The 16,828-nt window shown below is 42.3% G+C and overlaps 1 protein-coding gene across 5 annotated transcripts; it reads right to left on the bottom strand.

Moving 5' to 3' along the window:
- Window positions 1–1,336: 1,336 nt before the first annotated feature.
- Window positions 1,337–3,784, bottom strand: LOC147432268 (16.9 kDa class I heat shock protein 1-like). 5 transcript variants are annotated; one of them, XM_086492223.1, is made up of 3 exons: window positions 3,633–3,784; window positions 2,912–3,157; window positions 1,337–2,134 (listed from the first exon to the last, which is right to left on the bottom strand). In XM_086492223.1, the coding sequence occupies exons 2-3, from the start codon at window positions 3,123–3,125 to the stop codon at window positions 1,731–1,733; spliced, it is 618 nt and encodes a 205-aa protein (XP_086348349.1). In that variant the 5' UTR covers window positions 3,126–3,157; window positions 3,633–3,784; the 3' UTR covers window positions 1,337–1,730. The 5 variants fall into 5 exon arrangements, with proteins under 5 accessions (XP_086348349.1, XP_086348353.1, XP_086348350.1 ...); XM_086492227.1 differs by having other exon boundaries at window positions 2,924–3,157; XM_086492224.1 differs by having other exon boundaries at window positions 3,592–3,703.
- Between the last annotated feature and the right edge of the window lie 13,044 nt (window positions 3,785–16,828).

The raw sequence follows: 16,828 nt of genomic DNA, 5'->3' as shown, positions 1-16,828 counted from the left end.
AATCCATCGAGTACATTCTAATATAAGTCATAAGATCATTTTTGAACTTTTTAAAACACAAAGGACATTAAAATGTTCTGTGTGTGTAGCCATACTTGTATTTGGAGAATTTTGATAAAGTGGGTTCAATGAAACTTTTGATTGGCACAAAAACTTGTGCACTATATCGTCTACATACAAAGAACAAGTTTTTCATGTACATGCCATACAACCTTATGCAAAGATCAAATTTATATGAAAATGCAATGCAAAAAAAATGTTTTGCCTTGGGTTTATTTCAAGCGTATGGAGGCTTTGACTGACGACCTTAAAATTGTCCTTGCCTTTTTCTGCAATACAGCTTTGAAAATAACCTCAAAAAGGCAAATAACCACATCTAGAAACACTTTTTATCCCTCCTTGACAATACAAGGACCCTCTCCCTTGTAATTTATGATAGGAAAAGGGCATGTGATTGTGGATTTTGAGGAAAACTGTGCTACCTCACTTGTATGACCTTTGTGAAAATCAAAGGCGCCGACTAGAAAGGTACATCATTTAATTACCAAACAACAATTTGCTACAATAGTAGACGTCTTTACAAGCAGGGGTGACAAGATTCAAAGTCTTAGTGAATGAGCATGCAATGTCCATGCCCGCTGTGCAATCGGTAAGTCCAAATCAAAGAACTCTCAAACCCTCCATGAATTAACACATATGGTAAGCTGAAAGAGAATAATTTTAATGATTTTCCCCAATGCAGGAATATAACTTCCGTCCAATTTTACATTCACATCGCATTTACCTCAACAACGCCAACTAATGAATTTACCTGTTCTGAGTCAACTTGTATAAGTCTCACATCAGATAACGTGGTCTTCATCTTACATGAAATAAGCAAGCTTAATACGACATGTTGGTCACTAATCTCATGTTGTAAAAATCATTATGGACATATCTACCCAATCTCAGGATTAGGTTACAATTATTTCAGTAACTCCTTGAAAACTCATTTGTACATTGTGAGAGGTGGCAAGAAGCAAAAAAAAACATGGAGCACACTGAAACCGATACAGTTGGGAAGTCCATATGCTGTCACCGTAAGTGGCCTTAACTTGTGATAGGCCAACAAGCTGCTACATCCACACCCCAGATCATCAAACCTACATATGTGCTTGAGCTTTGCATGCACACAATCAATTCAGCAGCTCTACTATACACTACCTTCAGCATAGCAGGAAAAAAAGTGCAGCCAAAAAAGTGTGTAGAGACACTCTTTAGCAAACATATGCACACAATGGAAAGTCATTTAGAGGAAGGCGCCATTGCTTACAAAAAGGCAATCTTCAGAAACCTCTTTAAAACACAAACAAGAAGCTTTCATAAGTATAATGCCTTAAGAGTCAAAAGTACAACTACAAACCAAAACCTCCGTTTTTGCAAAGCTTGCATGACTACAAAATTGCCAGTCAAAAAACCACCAGCCAACAAGGCAAGGAGGCACCAGTGGTAAACTTTCCCCTAACACAACAACAGTATACTACATGACCTAGAGAGAACCTGTATATTAATATGAGATTGGTATTGTGGCCCATCCACTACATTCTCAGAATTGTGCTAGCTGCTACTGAAGAGTAGGTGCCATTCAACTGCTCCTCTATTGAAGCACTCAAGAAGGTGAACCATCGTCTCTGGATATGGCCGCCATTTCACAAAATTGGCTTCAAATGGCAATAAGGTACTTCAACTGGCTATTCCACAGCTATATTGACAACATTCTTCGGGGCAGTAACCAAAAGCATACCATCTTTCATCTGAGACTTAATTTTGTCCACCTGCACATTCTCTGGCAGAAACAGCTCGGCAGAGTAAACACCCACATTATCAGCGAGGACACTTGCTTCTTCATCCACGTTCTCCTCCAGCTCTGCTATTATCCTTTTGTCAGCATACCTGCCCCTCACAACCAGCTTCCCATCATCCACATAGACCTTCACATTCTCTTTTGCAATCCCTGGCATATCCATTCTAAATCTCACAGCATTTTCATCTTGTGCAGTAGCCCAAGCTCTCCTCTGAGTGGGCAGGGAGACGCGACATGGAACAACATAAACATCTGTCGTATCATCAACAGCCTGCACTGCATTGTCAAACTCTGCAAGAAGCAAGAACAAGACAAATGTTTTGAAATTGGTAAGAAAAGAGGACAAGAAGCAAACTCTAACGTTCATTAAAGATATGGTCACGCTTAAGAAAGAAACATTTTACAAAACATATGTAAATGTCCTGCGATTCAGCCAAAACCAACCATACTTACACCCAGAAATAGCCCTTAGACCTACTTCTAGTTGTCAAGTGCAACACGAGAGACAATGGGAGAATGTGGTGAGGGCCAATAGGAACGAGAATTCTTGTTTCAAAGATCATGCCTGCCACTGGTCTCCCGACCATGGAGGTATGAAAACTTCCTCATATGTCCATACTAGGAGGAGTATCAACGCGCTTACAAAGCCTGCAAGAGTTTATCATGCCTGCCACTGGTCTCCCCACCATGGAGGTCTCATATGTCCATACTAGGAGGAGTATCAACGCGCTTACAAAACCTGCAAGCCTTTACAACAGTTTAAAATACACAGGCAGCTTGCCACAGACTCTCAAAAGATTTTTACTTCATCATAAAGGCCTACCTTGCATGCCTTCTCAGGGGAGAATTTAGTTCTTTACTTTCAATATGACTTGAACTAATGTTTAAAGAGTGAACAGTTTTGAAGGTTTAAGACGTCAGCACAACTAGAACCATTAAAAACGAGATCAAATCCTGCATCAGCTTCACAAAGAAGCCCACAGTCCCCCCAAAAATCGCCAACTTCAATCCATTAAACAGAAGCTTAAACAGATTTGTGATTCTGAGTAGAAGGGAAATTGATAGTACTAGTAGACTCACGGACTTCTACGTTGTCTTGAATGTCCTCATCTTCATCAGTAGTAGTAGTATCATCTTCAGCACTGAGAACAACATCAGGAGCTCTATTTGCAGACCTGCGAGTTGCGAAAGTGCGAGCTGCAATGTATGATTCCACACCAGAGCCTGGAGCCCTTGAAACAAGAAAGGGCAGAAAAGAGAGCCTTTTGACAAGTAATGCCATCGAGAAAATTGAAGAAGCAGCAGCAAAACCTCCTGCAAACAACTAACAGACACTATAGGTAGACGAATTCAAGAAGCACGTGCACGAGCACCGCACGTATGCATACACCTACAGACTAACGTGCATAGACATTGGACAAGTAGATTTCAGCAAGCGGACAACTTGTAGTAAACTCCAACGAGACTTTCACAAGCGCCCGCACACAGAAAAAAATTCTCTTCAGGATAATCCAAGCTGTGAATTTCCATTCTAACAAGACAAAAGACTACATCCTTTTGCCAACCTCACAGGTAGTTTGGACCTTCAGAATGGTTGTTGCGTATAAAACTAGACATCGCTGCGCGTATTAGACTACAAATACTCAGATTGTAGGCAGATGAACATCTTCGTACTGGGTGAAGGAAATCCAAGCAGACTCCTAACCTTTCCTAGCATGCACACAGAAGAGAAGCACGAGAATGTTAACCTTCCACAGAGAAAGCAGAGAAGTGCACGAGGGAAACTCACAGGCGAGGATGGACAGACAACCAGACCGGAGTCTAAATGATCGTCGCACAATCGAGGAAACGAAGCGAATGGAAGTTACCAGAAGCTCGAGAATGATGGACGGAGAAACATTAAACCCAAAACCTACGTTTAACACCTCGGTCACACGCAAGAGCAAGTTTGCAGCCGCGTGACTAGACAAAATGTGAGCCTTCTTGGCACTTCGTCATCTCTTAAGGAGTGCTCACATGGTTTGTAGTTTAAATTTCCCGGTGCATGCAAAATGTAAAATCCGGGTTGTAATTAAAGCACACCATTGTCCCACCTCCAAGAGATGATCTTGGTAATGCGAAATGAGGGTTTCTCCGTATGCTAAAATTTCAGTAGGGGTAGGGCCTGGAAGCTCTCGACTGTTTTCATTAATACGAAAGTGGGGGCCCCTTTGGCTGTTCTCATGTGTTGCTAAGCCTGAACTTCTCTCCATTTGTTGTCAAATATGCTTGATGTTGGAAGGTATGAAGCATTATGCAGCGTTTTGATCAGGCGAAGAACTTAGTGAATGTTGAGAAAAGACATTATGGGCTATTGGAAAAAGACGTCATGGCTAGAACTTTTTTTGTGTTGTATACTCTTGAAAGCATCTATTGACAAGATGTCACCGTGGTGGCAACTCCTCACGAAGAGGCACCTCCGGGGCTGTTTTGATGCACTATTGGATCCATCTCAATGTGGGATTGTTGATGGTCAGCAAGGGGTAGATCTGGGTTTGCGCGCTTTCCATGAGGTCTTCCCCAAACATGCAGATAGGGATTGCATGCTTCTGGATCGGGGTTGGCAGCGTATACCCGCATCTCTTGATGTTCTGATGAACAATGTCCTTGGATGCACCCTCCCTATCTCTCAGAGAGACAGAGATCACTAGACTCATACGTCAGGATCTGATTCAGCTAAATACCAGGAGCACATGGATACAACCGACATAAGAGTTGGGCACAAAGATGGCTTTATGTCATAAGATCTAATATCCAACCAACCCGAATGATTTTCTCATATTAAATTGATCATTTAATGTGGGAGAATAAATGGGAACAAGGGTTAGGATATAGACATGTGCTTATGGATCTATCTCAACATGGGGCCAAGGTTAAAGGGTCCAAATGAGAGATGGTTTATCAAAGAGCAAGCCTAGCTAATGGAGCTTAAAGACCTTTGGGTTAGCTTCATTAAAGACCTCCAATGGTTAGTGTTAAAAGTCCTTTGACCTTAGGCAAGTTAGGGCTCTACTTGAGGTGCTTGACATGCTAGGGCTGAGCTTGATGTGGGAACCTTCTCCAAGCTTGATGGAGTTGAGCTGAGGTGGGAACCTTCTCCAAGCATGAGGGGCTTAAGGTGTTCCAAAAGTCAACAAGGATCCCTACAAGGAGGGGGCGAGCCCTACAAGGAGGGGCAAGAGAGAGAACACACACACCCTCACACAAGCCAAGCCTAGTCCACGGAGGCAACAAGGACACATGTCAAGTTCCTCTCCATGTTGCCCTCATGGTGTACCTAAAGCCTATTGGTTGTCCTCTCAAGGGGTCCAATGATAATTTAGCTAGTTTAATTAATTGTTTATGCATTTATCAAGTCCTCTCTCTCAAAGGGAAAAGGGGGACACTTGTCCCAAGGCTAGCATGGTTGCTTGATATGCACTCTGTATGTGATTGGCTAGGCTTGTAGGGGTCCAATCAACTTCCAGCAAGAGCTACAAGGGGGGGTCGACCAAAGCAAGCTGGGGGTGTGCTTGGGGGTATACTCTCTCTCTCTCACACACACATGCTCATTCTTGCTTGGAACAAGTGCAAGAGCTCCATCTCCTTCTCCAAGCTTGTTGAGAAATTGAGAGCCTACACCAACACTCTTGGCTATGGAATGCAAATGCAACCAAGAGCCATGCTCCAATCTTAAGGTTGACATCTTCTTCATCATCATTATTATGCTATTATGCTATGCTATGCAAGAAGAGTGATGATAAGTGAGGAACTATCTCTTTCTTGTATATTACTTCTTCTTCCTTTTCCCTACCCTCATTCCCCGCTAGTTCTCTTCACCTTTGAAGGTCTTTGAGGCCTTGGGACTGAGGCCGGGGATGGTTAATGTTTTTTTACAAGATTATGTTATGGTTGTGATGCATGAAGCTTTCCATCTTCATTGCATCACCTAGGTCACAAGGAACACAAAGATTGTATTGTACCAAGTCTCTCTTGATGGGAGAATCTATAATACAAAAGCTTATTGGAGGGGGAACCGGCTCCACATAAATCCGTTCCTCAACTTTTGTCTACGTTCTCTAATTCTCTCTCTTGCAAAAGTATTGTTCATGCCAAGTGAATTAAGTATAATATTTATGTTGCTACTGCTAAATAATTTCACCATCTATGTTCTCAAAGTAGTCTCATGAAAATGCTCACTCTAATTCTCTTAAATTTGATATTCTCAAAGTTCATACGTCATTTCCATTACATTGGCATCAAAGCTATTGGTTTCTCTTTTCTTGCTTAAGAAGAGAGGTCCTTAAGTTGTCCATGAAAGGTTGGACTTGTTCATTGCAATAGGGTAAGTGGGACAGGGATCGATTATCTTGGTTGAGAAGGACTTAGTTCGAGATACACCGTTGGAAACTATAGTCTTAATAATAGAGTCTCTCGGAGCAAGCTCAACAGGAACCATAATCAATCAAGCAATGTTAAACCCTCTCCACTAGTCTTTGAAATCAACAGTGTCTAACCCACAGGTGTGGCTACTTGAGAACTAATTTTCAAAGGTAAAGAAGAGTAGCAACTAAGGTTTTTGAGGGTACCAAAGCACAAAGTAATCTATACATAAGTTACATAGCATGGTTGACAATAACCAAGAGAGTACAATGAACATTGATAAGTTTGATTTTGCACATGAAGGTGCTAATGATGATGCCCGCATGTTTGTTAATTCTCTTGTTACTAGGTTGCAGCAAGCTATGGGCAACCTTGCTTTGCAAGCCGAAGTTACTCAACAACTTCGTGCTTATGGGATTTCCCTTCCTCTCCAAGAAAAGAGAGAGCTTAGGAGGCCTCTTGATGGGACTCCCAAAAGAAGAATCTCTCCCATAAGAGAGGAGGAATTCAAAGAACGAGAAAAAATATAATCCCTAAGTTCCCCTGAAGATGTGGCTCCACAAAGATGGCGGGGTCTAGTCGATCGCGAACTCCTCCCAAGAGGAAACGGTCAACCCATAGTCCTTCTCCTCGTCACTCTAAAAGGGAAGAGAGGAAACAAAGGGAAAAAAAGGCAAGAAAGAGGTCACCTTCTTCTTCACCTTCCTCCTCTTTCAACGAAAGCAACAGCTATTCTCCTAGAGAATACAAGAGGAGAGGACATCACAAATCTTACCCTGCATGGTGAAGGTACCAAAAGCTCAAGAAGTTCAAAGAGGGTGGAAAGAGTATCTCTTTTCTCACCTATGATGGCACCTTTGGTGCTACCAACAAAGTATTGGCCTTCATCCAGCAATTTGATGCGGCCTTTGGAGACGAGGGCTTCACGGAGTCCTCCAAGCTAAGCCATGTAGCTATGCACTTCAAGAAATCTACTCGTCAATGGTGGGCTAGCCTTCGTGGCAACGGAGAAGCCCCAAAGACATGGAAACTCTAAGAGAGGAGGAATCCAAAGAATGAGAAAGAATAAAATCCCTAAGTTCCTCTGAAGATGTGGCTCCACGAAGACGGTGGTATAGAAGGTCGCCAACTCCTCCCAAGTGGAAACGGTCAACCCATAGTCCTTCTCCTCATCACTTCGAAAGGAAAGAGAGGAAATAAAGAAAGAAAAAGGCAAGAAAGAGGTCACCCTCTTCTCCTTCTTCTTCACCTTCCTCCTCTTCCGACGAAAGCAACAACTATTCTCCTAGAGAATACAAGAGGAGAGGACATTGCAAATCTTACCCTTCATGGCGAAGGTTCCAAAAGCTAAAGAAGTTCAAAGAGGGAGGAAAGAGTATCTCTTTTCTCACCTATGATGGCACCTTTGGTGCTACTGATAAAGTATTGGCCTTCATCCAGCAATTTGATGCGGCCTTTAAAGACGAGGGTTACACGGAGTCCTCCAAGCTACGCAATGTAGCTATGCACTTCTAGAAATTTCATCGTCAATGGTGGGCTAGCCTTCATGTGGAAACGGCGAAGCCCCCAAGACATGGACAAATCTACGAGTTTATATCTGAAGCAATTCCTTGCAAGCAATGCAAAGGAAAAAGTGCTTACCAAATGGCGGAGCTTAAGCTGCACTCCAATGAGTCTATCCACAAATATGTGGAAAAGTTTTGGGATTTACATCTCAAGGCTACTGTCTTTCAAAAGATAGACTTCTCCAAGCAAAAGCAACAATTCTGTGCGGGATTACCTGAAGAAATGGTCGAGTTTGTCAACTCTGAACGGCCTAGTTCTATCACTGAAGTAATCCACCACACTATGGCTGCTTCACACATCAATTTCCAACAAGGGGCTAGAAGGAATGCAAACCCCATGGAAAGCAAAGACAAAAGGGATGTTGTAATGGAAATGGCCTATAAACTTTGAGAATAGCGAAATTAGGAGAATCAAAGAGAGCATTTTTGTGAGACTACTTTGAGAACATAGAGAGTGAACTTAGTTAGAGGTAGCAACATAACCATGACATGAACAATACTTTTGCAAGAGAGAGAGAGAGAGAGAGAGAGAGAGAGAGAGAGAGAGAGAGAGAGAATTAGAGAACTTGACATAGTTGAGGACCGGATTTATGTGGAGCCGGTCCCCCCTCCAATAGGCTTTTGTATTATAGATTCTCCCATCAAGAGAGACTTGGTATAATACAATCTTTGTGTTCCTTGTGACCTAGGTGATGCAATGAAGATGGAAAGATTCATGCATCACAAGCATAACATAGACTTTGTAGAAAGCATTAACAATCCCTGGCCTCAGTCCCAAGGCCTCAAACACCTTCAAAGGTGGAGAGAGCTAGCAGGGAATGAGGGTAGGGAAGAGGAAGAAAAAACATTCATAGGAGAAAGAAATAGTTCCTCACTTATCATCACTCTTCTTGCTTAGCATAGCATAATAGCATAGTAATGAAGATAGAGAAAATGACAAGCTTAAGCATTGAAGCATGGATTTTGGTTGGATTTGCATTCCATAGCCAAGAGTGTTGGTGTAGGCTCTCAACCTCTCAACAAGCTTGGAGAAGGAGATGGAGTTCTTGCATTTTCACTAAATGAGAATGTATGAAAAATGAGTGTGTGAGAGAGTGTATACCCCCAAGCACACCCCTTGCTTGCTTTGGTCTACCCCTCCTTGTAGCTCAATTTTGGAGCTCATTGGACCCCTCTAAGCCTAGCCAATCACATGCATAATGCATTTCAAGCAACATGGGTAGCATTAGGACAAGTGTCCTCCTTAACTCTTTGAGAGAGAGAACTTGAAAATATCTAGATACTTGTTGTATTGAACTAGAAGCTCATTCGACCCCTCTTTAGCCAAGCCAATAGGATTCAAGCACACCATGTGGCTAAGAATAGGGAGAGCTTGACACATGTCCATGTGTCCCTTGAGAAAGGGAGTGCCCTTTGGGTGAGTGGGAGGTTAGTTAAAAGATTGACCTAACTTTGGGGCTTTCCTCCTCCTTTGTAGGGTCTCTTTTTTACTCAATCACCTTACCCCCCATGCATGAGAAGCTTCTCAAGCCTCTTCCTCATCAAGCATGACAAGCACCTCAAGCACCTTAATCATCAGGCATGACAAGCACCTCAAGCACCTTAATCACCAAGCATGACAAGCACCTCAAGCTTGGGCCGGGTTCCCACCTCAAGCACAACCCTAGCTTGTCTAAGGTCTAAGGACTTTTAACACTAATGTTTGGAGGTCTTTAATGAAGCTAACCCTAAGGTCTTTAATCTCTATTAGATGCACGTTTCTCTTTGATAGACTACCTCCTTTTGGACTCATATTGAGATGTAACCATCTCTCCTCTTGGTCCCCTGTTGAAATAAGTTTAGAAGCACTTATTGCACATTGCTCTTTGGTAGACCATCTCCTTTTGGACCCCTATTGAGATGCAACCATTTTTCCTTTTGGTCCCCTGTTGAGATAGGTCTAGAAGCACATATATATATCCTAACTCTTGTTCCCCTTTTATCTTCCCATATTAAATGATCGGTTCAATATGAAAAAATCATTTAATAAAGTTAGATATTATATTTTATGATAGATGCAAAGGGGAAAAACAATGCCCAAAATTCTTCCCAAGGCAATTCCAACAACAATGACAACAACAACAACAATTGGTCCAAGGAGAAGGGAATTTACAACGGTAAAAATAAACTCTCTCATGAAGATCTTGAAGCTTTTCGTAAGGACCACAAATGTTTTAAGTGTGAGGAGCAAGGACGTGGTTACCATTCTTGCCCCAAAAGAAATATCCGCAATGAGACTCCTAGAGCTTCCACAGTCGAAGCTCCAAAAGAGGATGCTCATTGCAAAGGATCACCTCTCTCCTAAGCTTGGGGAAAGGTAAGGAAGCATGATTCCTTCATCTTGTTTGACCCTGGCTCTACTCACAACTTCATATCAATGGAGTTGGCCACTAAGTTGGGCATTCAAGCTTTTGAGATGGGAGATATTGTAATTGCGATGGAGCTTTCAAGGGACAACAAGCCTCCGTTACTCCCTTGATTGGGAAGTTGAGGCTTTATGTCCAAAGCTACGTCGACAAAGAAGACTTTGTCATCTCTCCTCTCCAACATGAGGATGTTATCCTAGGGGTACCATGGTTCAACCGCATGGCTGCCAACATGAAAGTTCCTTGAAAAGAGAATCTACTTCACCTATAGGGAAAAGAGTATGTATATAGATTCTAGTGAGTCCCGTTGTACTATACCACTAGTAAATTCACGTGCTTTTGATAAGTCAATGAAAAGCTCAGTTTCTGCGTACGTGATTTTTGTCAAAGAGCCTCTAAATGATGCTAAGGTTTTAACAAAGCAAAGTGTTAGGAATCAAGAAGAATTAGACTTGTCTAATTTTCTAAATGGATTCCAAGATGTGTTCATCGATGATATCCCTATGGACTTACCTCCAAAATGAAGGGATGATGACCATCGAATTGAGCTCCTATTAAGAAGCTCACCGCCTAACAAGCCTCCTTATCGATTTTTCCAAGTTCAACAAGAGGAGATCATGAGGCAAGTACAAGAATTGGTAGAAAAAGGGATGGTGAGGTGTAGCTCCTCTCCCTTTTGTTCTCCAATCCTTTTAGTGCAAAAGAAAGATGGTACATACCGCATGTGTGTGGACTATCGAGCGCTAAACCATATCACTATCAAAAATAGATATCCCATACCACGGGTAGAAGATCTATTTGATAAGCTACAAGGTTTGACCAACTTTAGTAGGATTGACCTTAAAAGTGGCTATCATCAAATAAGGATAGTGAATGAAGATATCGTAAAGATCGTGTTTCGTACAACGTTTGGTCTTTATGAGTATCTAGTCATGCCTTTTGGTTTGACTAAGGCACCGGCCAAATTCAATTGTTTAATGGAGAAAATCTTTAGACCCTACCGCAAATTCACTAGAGTGTTCTTTGATGACATCACCATCTACTCCAAGTCCTTGGAGGAGCACAAGCAACATCTCCAGGAGATTTTTCAATCTTTGAGGGAGAACAAGGTTTTTATCAATCAAAAGAAGAGTGAATTTTTCCTTCAAGAGATTCCATACTTAGGTCACATTATCTCTCAAGATGGTATCCATATGGATCTATCAAAGTTGGAGGTAATAAAAGTATGGCCTAATCCAAGGAATCTACATGAGCTAAGAAGCTTTATTGGTATGTCTGCATACTATAGATGCTTCATAGCCAAATTCTTTCAAATAGCGGGACCATTGCATGACTTAACAAAGAAGAACGTTAAGTACGCATGGACTGCTTAAGAGAAAAATTCTTTTGACAATCTCAAAGAGAAGCTTACCTCCCAACTAGTCCTTATGCTTATGGATCTCTTAAAGCCATTTGATGTCCAATGTGATGCTTGTGGTGATTGGCTTGGAGCAGTTTTGCTTCAAGAAGGGCATGTCATAGCATATGAGAGCCGAAGGCTCAATGGTGATGAACGGGTCTTGGGCATATACAAAAAAGAGCTTTTAGTTGTTCTTCATGTCCTAGATACATGGAAGCACTATCTTTTGGGGACTCAATTTATTTTGCAAACGGACCACCAAAGTCTCAAGTACTTTATGATGCAAAACAAGCTTTCCAACAAACAAATGAGGTGGGAAAATTTTCTTTTGCAATTTTATTTTCATATTGCTCACATTGCTGGTAAGCATAATCAAGTGGCTGATGCACTTTCACGACGACCAAGAGTTAATGCGGTGTCTATAGCAACTCACAATGATCTATTTTTTATGATAGATGAGTAAGCTATTGACCCTCACTTTAAAGATATAATGTCAGCCTTTGAATTTGGGAAGAAAGAAGAGCCATTCATCTTATAGGATGTTTATCTTCTCCATGGAAATAGGCTATGTGCTACCCACTCCCTTCCTGAGAAGTCATGTATGAATCCCATGCTCCTTCCTATGTGGGGCATAGAGGCATTCAACCTACTCTTCAAGGAATAGATGCGTACTTCTATTGGCCTACCATGAAAGTACAAGACTATGTTTCAAAATGTGTGGTATGCCAAAAGACCAAGTATGATAGAGGGAAATAACCTGAATTACTCCAGCCATTGCCAATCCCTAATTCACCATGGGAGAGTATATCCATGGATTTTATCTTTGGATTACCTAAGTCTATCCATGGGAATATGAGAATATGGACAATAGTGGACAGGTTTAACAAGCAAGCACATTTTATTCATGTGAAAAGCACTATGCAGGAAACCAAATGGCAACCCTCTTCATATCTTAGATTTTCAAATGCCATGGATTACCAACATCCATTGTGTCAGATAGAGATCCTAGAATGACCAATAATTTTTGGAAAGGTCTCTTAAATCTGTTGGAATTAGGGTTGCAGAGAAACACACACAGCTTGGAGAAGACGAAGGAAGCTCAAGGCACACAATAGAGAGTGTATTCCTTAGTGTGCAATGGAAAGATAGATAGCCCTAGAGTGATGGGCGTATATACAATGCACGGGGGAAAAAACCTCCTAAAGAGGGAAAAAATGCCCCGGCGGTCCTAGTGTGTTCACACACATCACTACCACATGTATATGGTAACAAATCCCCCCTGGAGTGATGCGGTGAACGAGAGCTGGCACATGAGTAAAGGGAAGTGCCATGCCCTGAGGACAGGATCAGTCCACAAAGGGGAGTAAGCCCAAAGCTTTGCGGAAAGCTTCAAGCTTCTCACGAGACAATGCCTTTGTGAAAAGATCTGCAAGGTTGTCCTGTGTTGGCACATAAGCCAAGCTGATCTCTCCTGCTGAGAGCCTCTCCCTGACATAGTGGTAATGCACCTCAATGTGCTTTGTGCGAGCATGAAAAACTGGGTTCCTCGCAACTGCCAATGCGCTCTGACTGTCAGTGTAGATAGTGTTGGCAGTGTCCTGTCCAACACCCAAGTCAGCCATAAGGCGTCTGAGCCATACACACTCAACCGTAGCTGTGAAGACTGCCCTGTACTCAGCCTCACAACTCGAAGTGGCCACAGTAGGTTGCTTCTTGCTCAACCATGATATACATGAACTGCCAAGCATGAAACAAAAACCACTTGTGGACACTCGCGTGTCAAAACAACCAGCCCAATCTGAGTCCGAAAAAGCATGTAAGTCTGGCGGCAATGATCCCCCCTTGGGATAAAACAAGCCAAGATGTAAAGTGCCACTAAGGTAGCGGAAAATCCTCTTGACAGCCTGCCAATGCTTAGACCCTGGACTATGCATAAATCTGCTGACCTGCGAGACTGCAAACTGAATATCTGGCCTCGTGTTGCATACATAAATGAGGCAGCCAACAGCAGTTTGGTAAAGAGTGACATCAGCAGGATCGCCAGCATCATGTAGACTCAACTTCAAACCTGTTTCCATGGGAGTGGCAATAGGTTTGCAATCCTCAAGTCCAAACTTACATAGCAATGTCTCTATGTAACTTTTCTGACACAAGGCAATACCACCATCACACTGCTTAAACTGTATACCCAAGTAATGATGCAACAGCCCCAAATCTTTCATCTTGAAAGTAGCATTCAAATCAGCCTTAAATTCAGCAATATGTCTCTCATTTGGTCCAGTGATCAGCAAATCATCAACATAAAGAACCACAATGAGAAATACATCATCCTCACGCTTTACATACAATGTGCTTTCTGTTGGACTGTTACGAAAGCCTCGTTTAACCAAATGAGTGTCAGCTTTCTCATACCAAGCACGAGGAGATTGCTTCAACCCATACAAAGCCTTCTTACATTTGCACACTTTGTCCTCTTGTCCTTTTATGACAAAACCGCGAGGCTGCGTTACATAAACTTCCTCAAATATGTCACCATTCAAGAAAGCAGTAACAATGTCTGATTGATGTACATCCCAACCAAAATGAGCTGCCAATGCACATAGAAAACGCACAGTAGTCATACGACAAGTGGGAGCAAAAGTCTCTTCATAATCTATGCCTTTTTGTTGTGCATAACCCTTTGCAACAAGTCGAGCCTTATGGCGATCGATCTCACCATCCGGCTTGCGTTTCAACTTGTAAACCCACTTCGTACCAATGGCCTTTTTGCCAGGAGGCAAATCACATAAAGTCCATGTGTCATTCTCTATAAGTGCATCATATTCTGATTTCATGGCAGCAATCCAATTTTCTGAATTCTGTGCTTCATCAAAGGACAGAGGCTCCTCAACATCATGTAAACTAGACACAGCCAAAGCATAACAATCTGATGCATAAGATGCATGGCGAGAGCCTGAACGAGTACGACTAGATAAAGGTGCATCCAATTTACTGTCACGCAAAGTGTGCACCAGCCATTTTGGCATACCTCTAGCCTGCTCATTTTCAGCCCTTTCCTCATCAAGTACATCATGTACATCTGCATCAGTAATAGGCTGTTCTAAAACATTTTCAGAAACCCCCATAGGCTGTACATTTGCCTCATTGGAACTTACATTCGTATTTCCACCACTGAAAAGAGGCAACAAAGTGTCATAAATGTCCTGTGAGCTTACATTACTGTCTCTAGTACATGACAGCAAGGGTTGAACAGAATCTTCCACAAACACTACATCCCGTGAAACCAAAATACGTTTTGTTTGCGGATGATACAACCTGTAACCTTTGCTTTCAGCACTATAACCAACAAAAATACATTTGACAGCCTTATCATCCAATTTTGTGCGCTGCACTTGTGGCACCAAAGCATATGCCAAACAGCCAAAAACACGCATGTGCTCAATAGAAGGTTTTCTATCATGCCATGCTTCATATGGAGTAATAGACTGCAAAGCTTTCGTAGGACACCTGTTAAGTACATAAGTGGCACACATGATGGCCTCAAGCCAAAAAGAATGCGGCAAAGCTTGACTTTTGACCATACATCGTGCCATTTCCGTTAGTGACCTGCTTTTCCTCTCAGCAACACCATTTTGCTGAGGTGTATAAGGCACTGTACATTGGTGTTTTATCCCACGACTAGCCAGAAATGCATTAAATTCATGAGACATATACTCCCCCCCTCGATCGGAACGGAGGGTGCCCATAGTACATTTTGAGACATTTTCAGCCATAGCCAAAAATTGTTTGAAGCACATAAAAACTTCGGACTTCGCTTTAAGCGGAAATACCCACGCATGCCTGGAGTAATCATCAATGAAAGTCACGAAGTACAGGTAATTGCCCAAGGACGGAGTTTGCATGGGCCCACAAACGTCACTATGCACAAGCTGCAACCTGCATGTGGCCCTAACTGAACCATCCTTTGGAAACTTAGAACGCTGCATTTTACCCAGAATACAGCCTTCACAAACATGTTTGATAGGTGCTTCAAGAGGCGGCAAAGAAGCAACCATATCAGATTTCTGCAAACGCAGCAAACTGGCAAAATTCAGATGACCAAAACGTGCATGCCAAAGTTTTGCATCTGAAATAGCCCTTGAATCTGCAACAGCATTTGCAAAATTTTGTCCACACTTGTCATACAAAGTCAGCTTATACAGCCCACGGCACAAAAGCCCAGATGCAACAATTTCATCACCAAAACTGAGATCATGAACTGTACATCTGTCATCCACAAATTTGACTACAAGTCCAAGTCTAGCAAGTGCGGATACAGACAATAGATTCTTCTTGATCCCAGGTACATAAAGTGCATCAACAAGTGTGAAGGAACTGCCATTAGCAGCAGTGAGCACAATCTTTCCAACTCCCTGAGCTGGATAAGAGGCGTTGTTGGCACAAGTGACTGAATTCCCATGAGGGACAGACTCGAGAGAGGTAAACAATTCACGATGTGAGGTAATGTGCTTTGTAGCACCACTGTCGAAATACCACACATGTGAATCTGCAGCAGCTGACAAGCATGCATCATGGACAGCAGGATTGTAAGTGCACTCTGCGCTAAAAGCCCATTCTGCATCAACATCAGCATCACAATCTCCTTTCACAGAAGACTCAACAATGGCTGCATTTGTAGTGGAACCAGCATTTGCAGTGGAACCACCCTCTTTCTTCTTAGCCTCTTTGGCCTTCAACTTAGGACACGACTTGATCAAGTGATCATTGGCTTTACAATAATGGCAACGCATCTTCTTTTTGCCCTTATCACCAGAATTTCCAGACGAAGTGCTGCCAGCAGAAGCATTAGGAACAAAATTTTTGCCACTCGCAGCAGAACCATAAGAAGTGGCTGCATTACTGTTACCACCCTTTCTTTGAGAAGCAATAAAAGCCTGCTCAACTGCACGCTGCCTAGTCCTGTTTTTTCTAGAAAGTGACTCTTGCAACAGCAATGTGCATAATGCATCAAACTTGACAACTTCAGGATTTCCTTGGGTCATCAGTCTCCAAGTACTAGCAAAAGTCTGGTAGGAATCTGGTAAGGCATCAAGAACAGTCTGCACAAGGGAACTGTCAGAAATGACTTCACCTGCAGAAATGAGTTGCTCATTGATATCCTTGACACTAGCAAGGAAAGTGTCCATATCATCTTCCTCATGCATAATCTTCGACT

This window comes from Adiantum capillus-veneris, chromosome 20 (assembly GCF_014529385.1).
Source record: "Adiantum capillus-veneris isolate H3 chromosome 20, ASM1452938v2, whole genome shotgun sequence".
NCBI classification, from domain to species: domain Eukaryota; kingdom Viridiplantae; phylum Streptophyta; class Polypodiopsida; order Polypodiales; family Pteridaceae; genus Adiantum; species Adiantum capillus-veneris.
The sequence above is the reverse complement of the archived record's forward strand: the minus strand, read 5'-3'. Positions and strand labels throughout refer to the sequence as shown.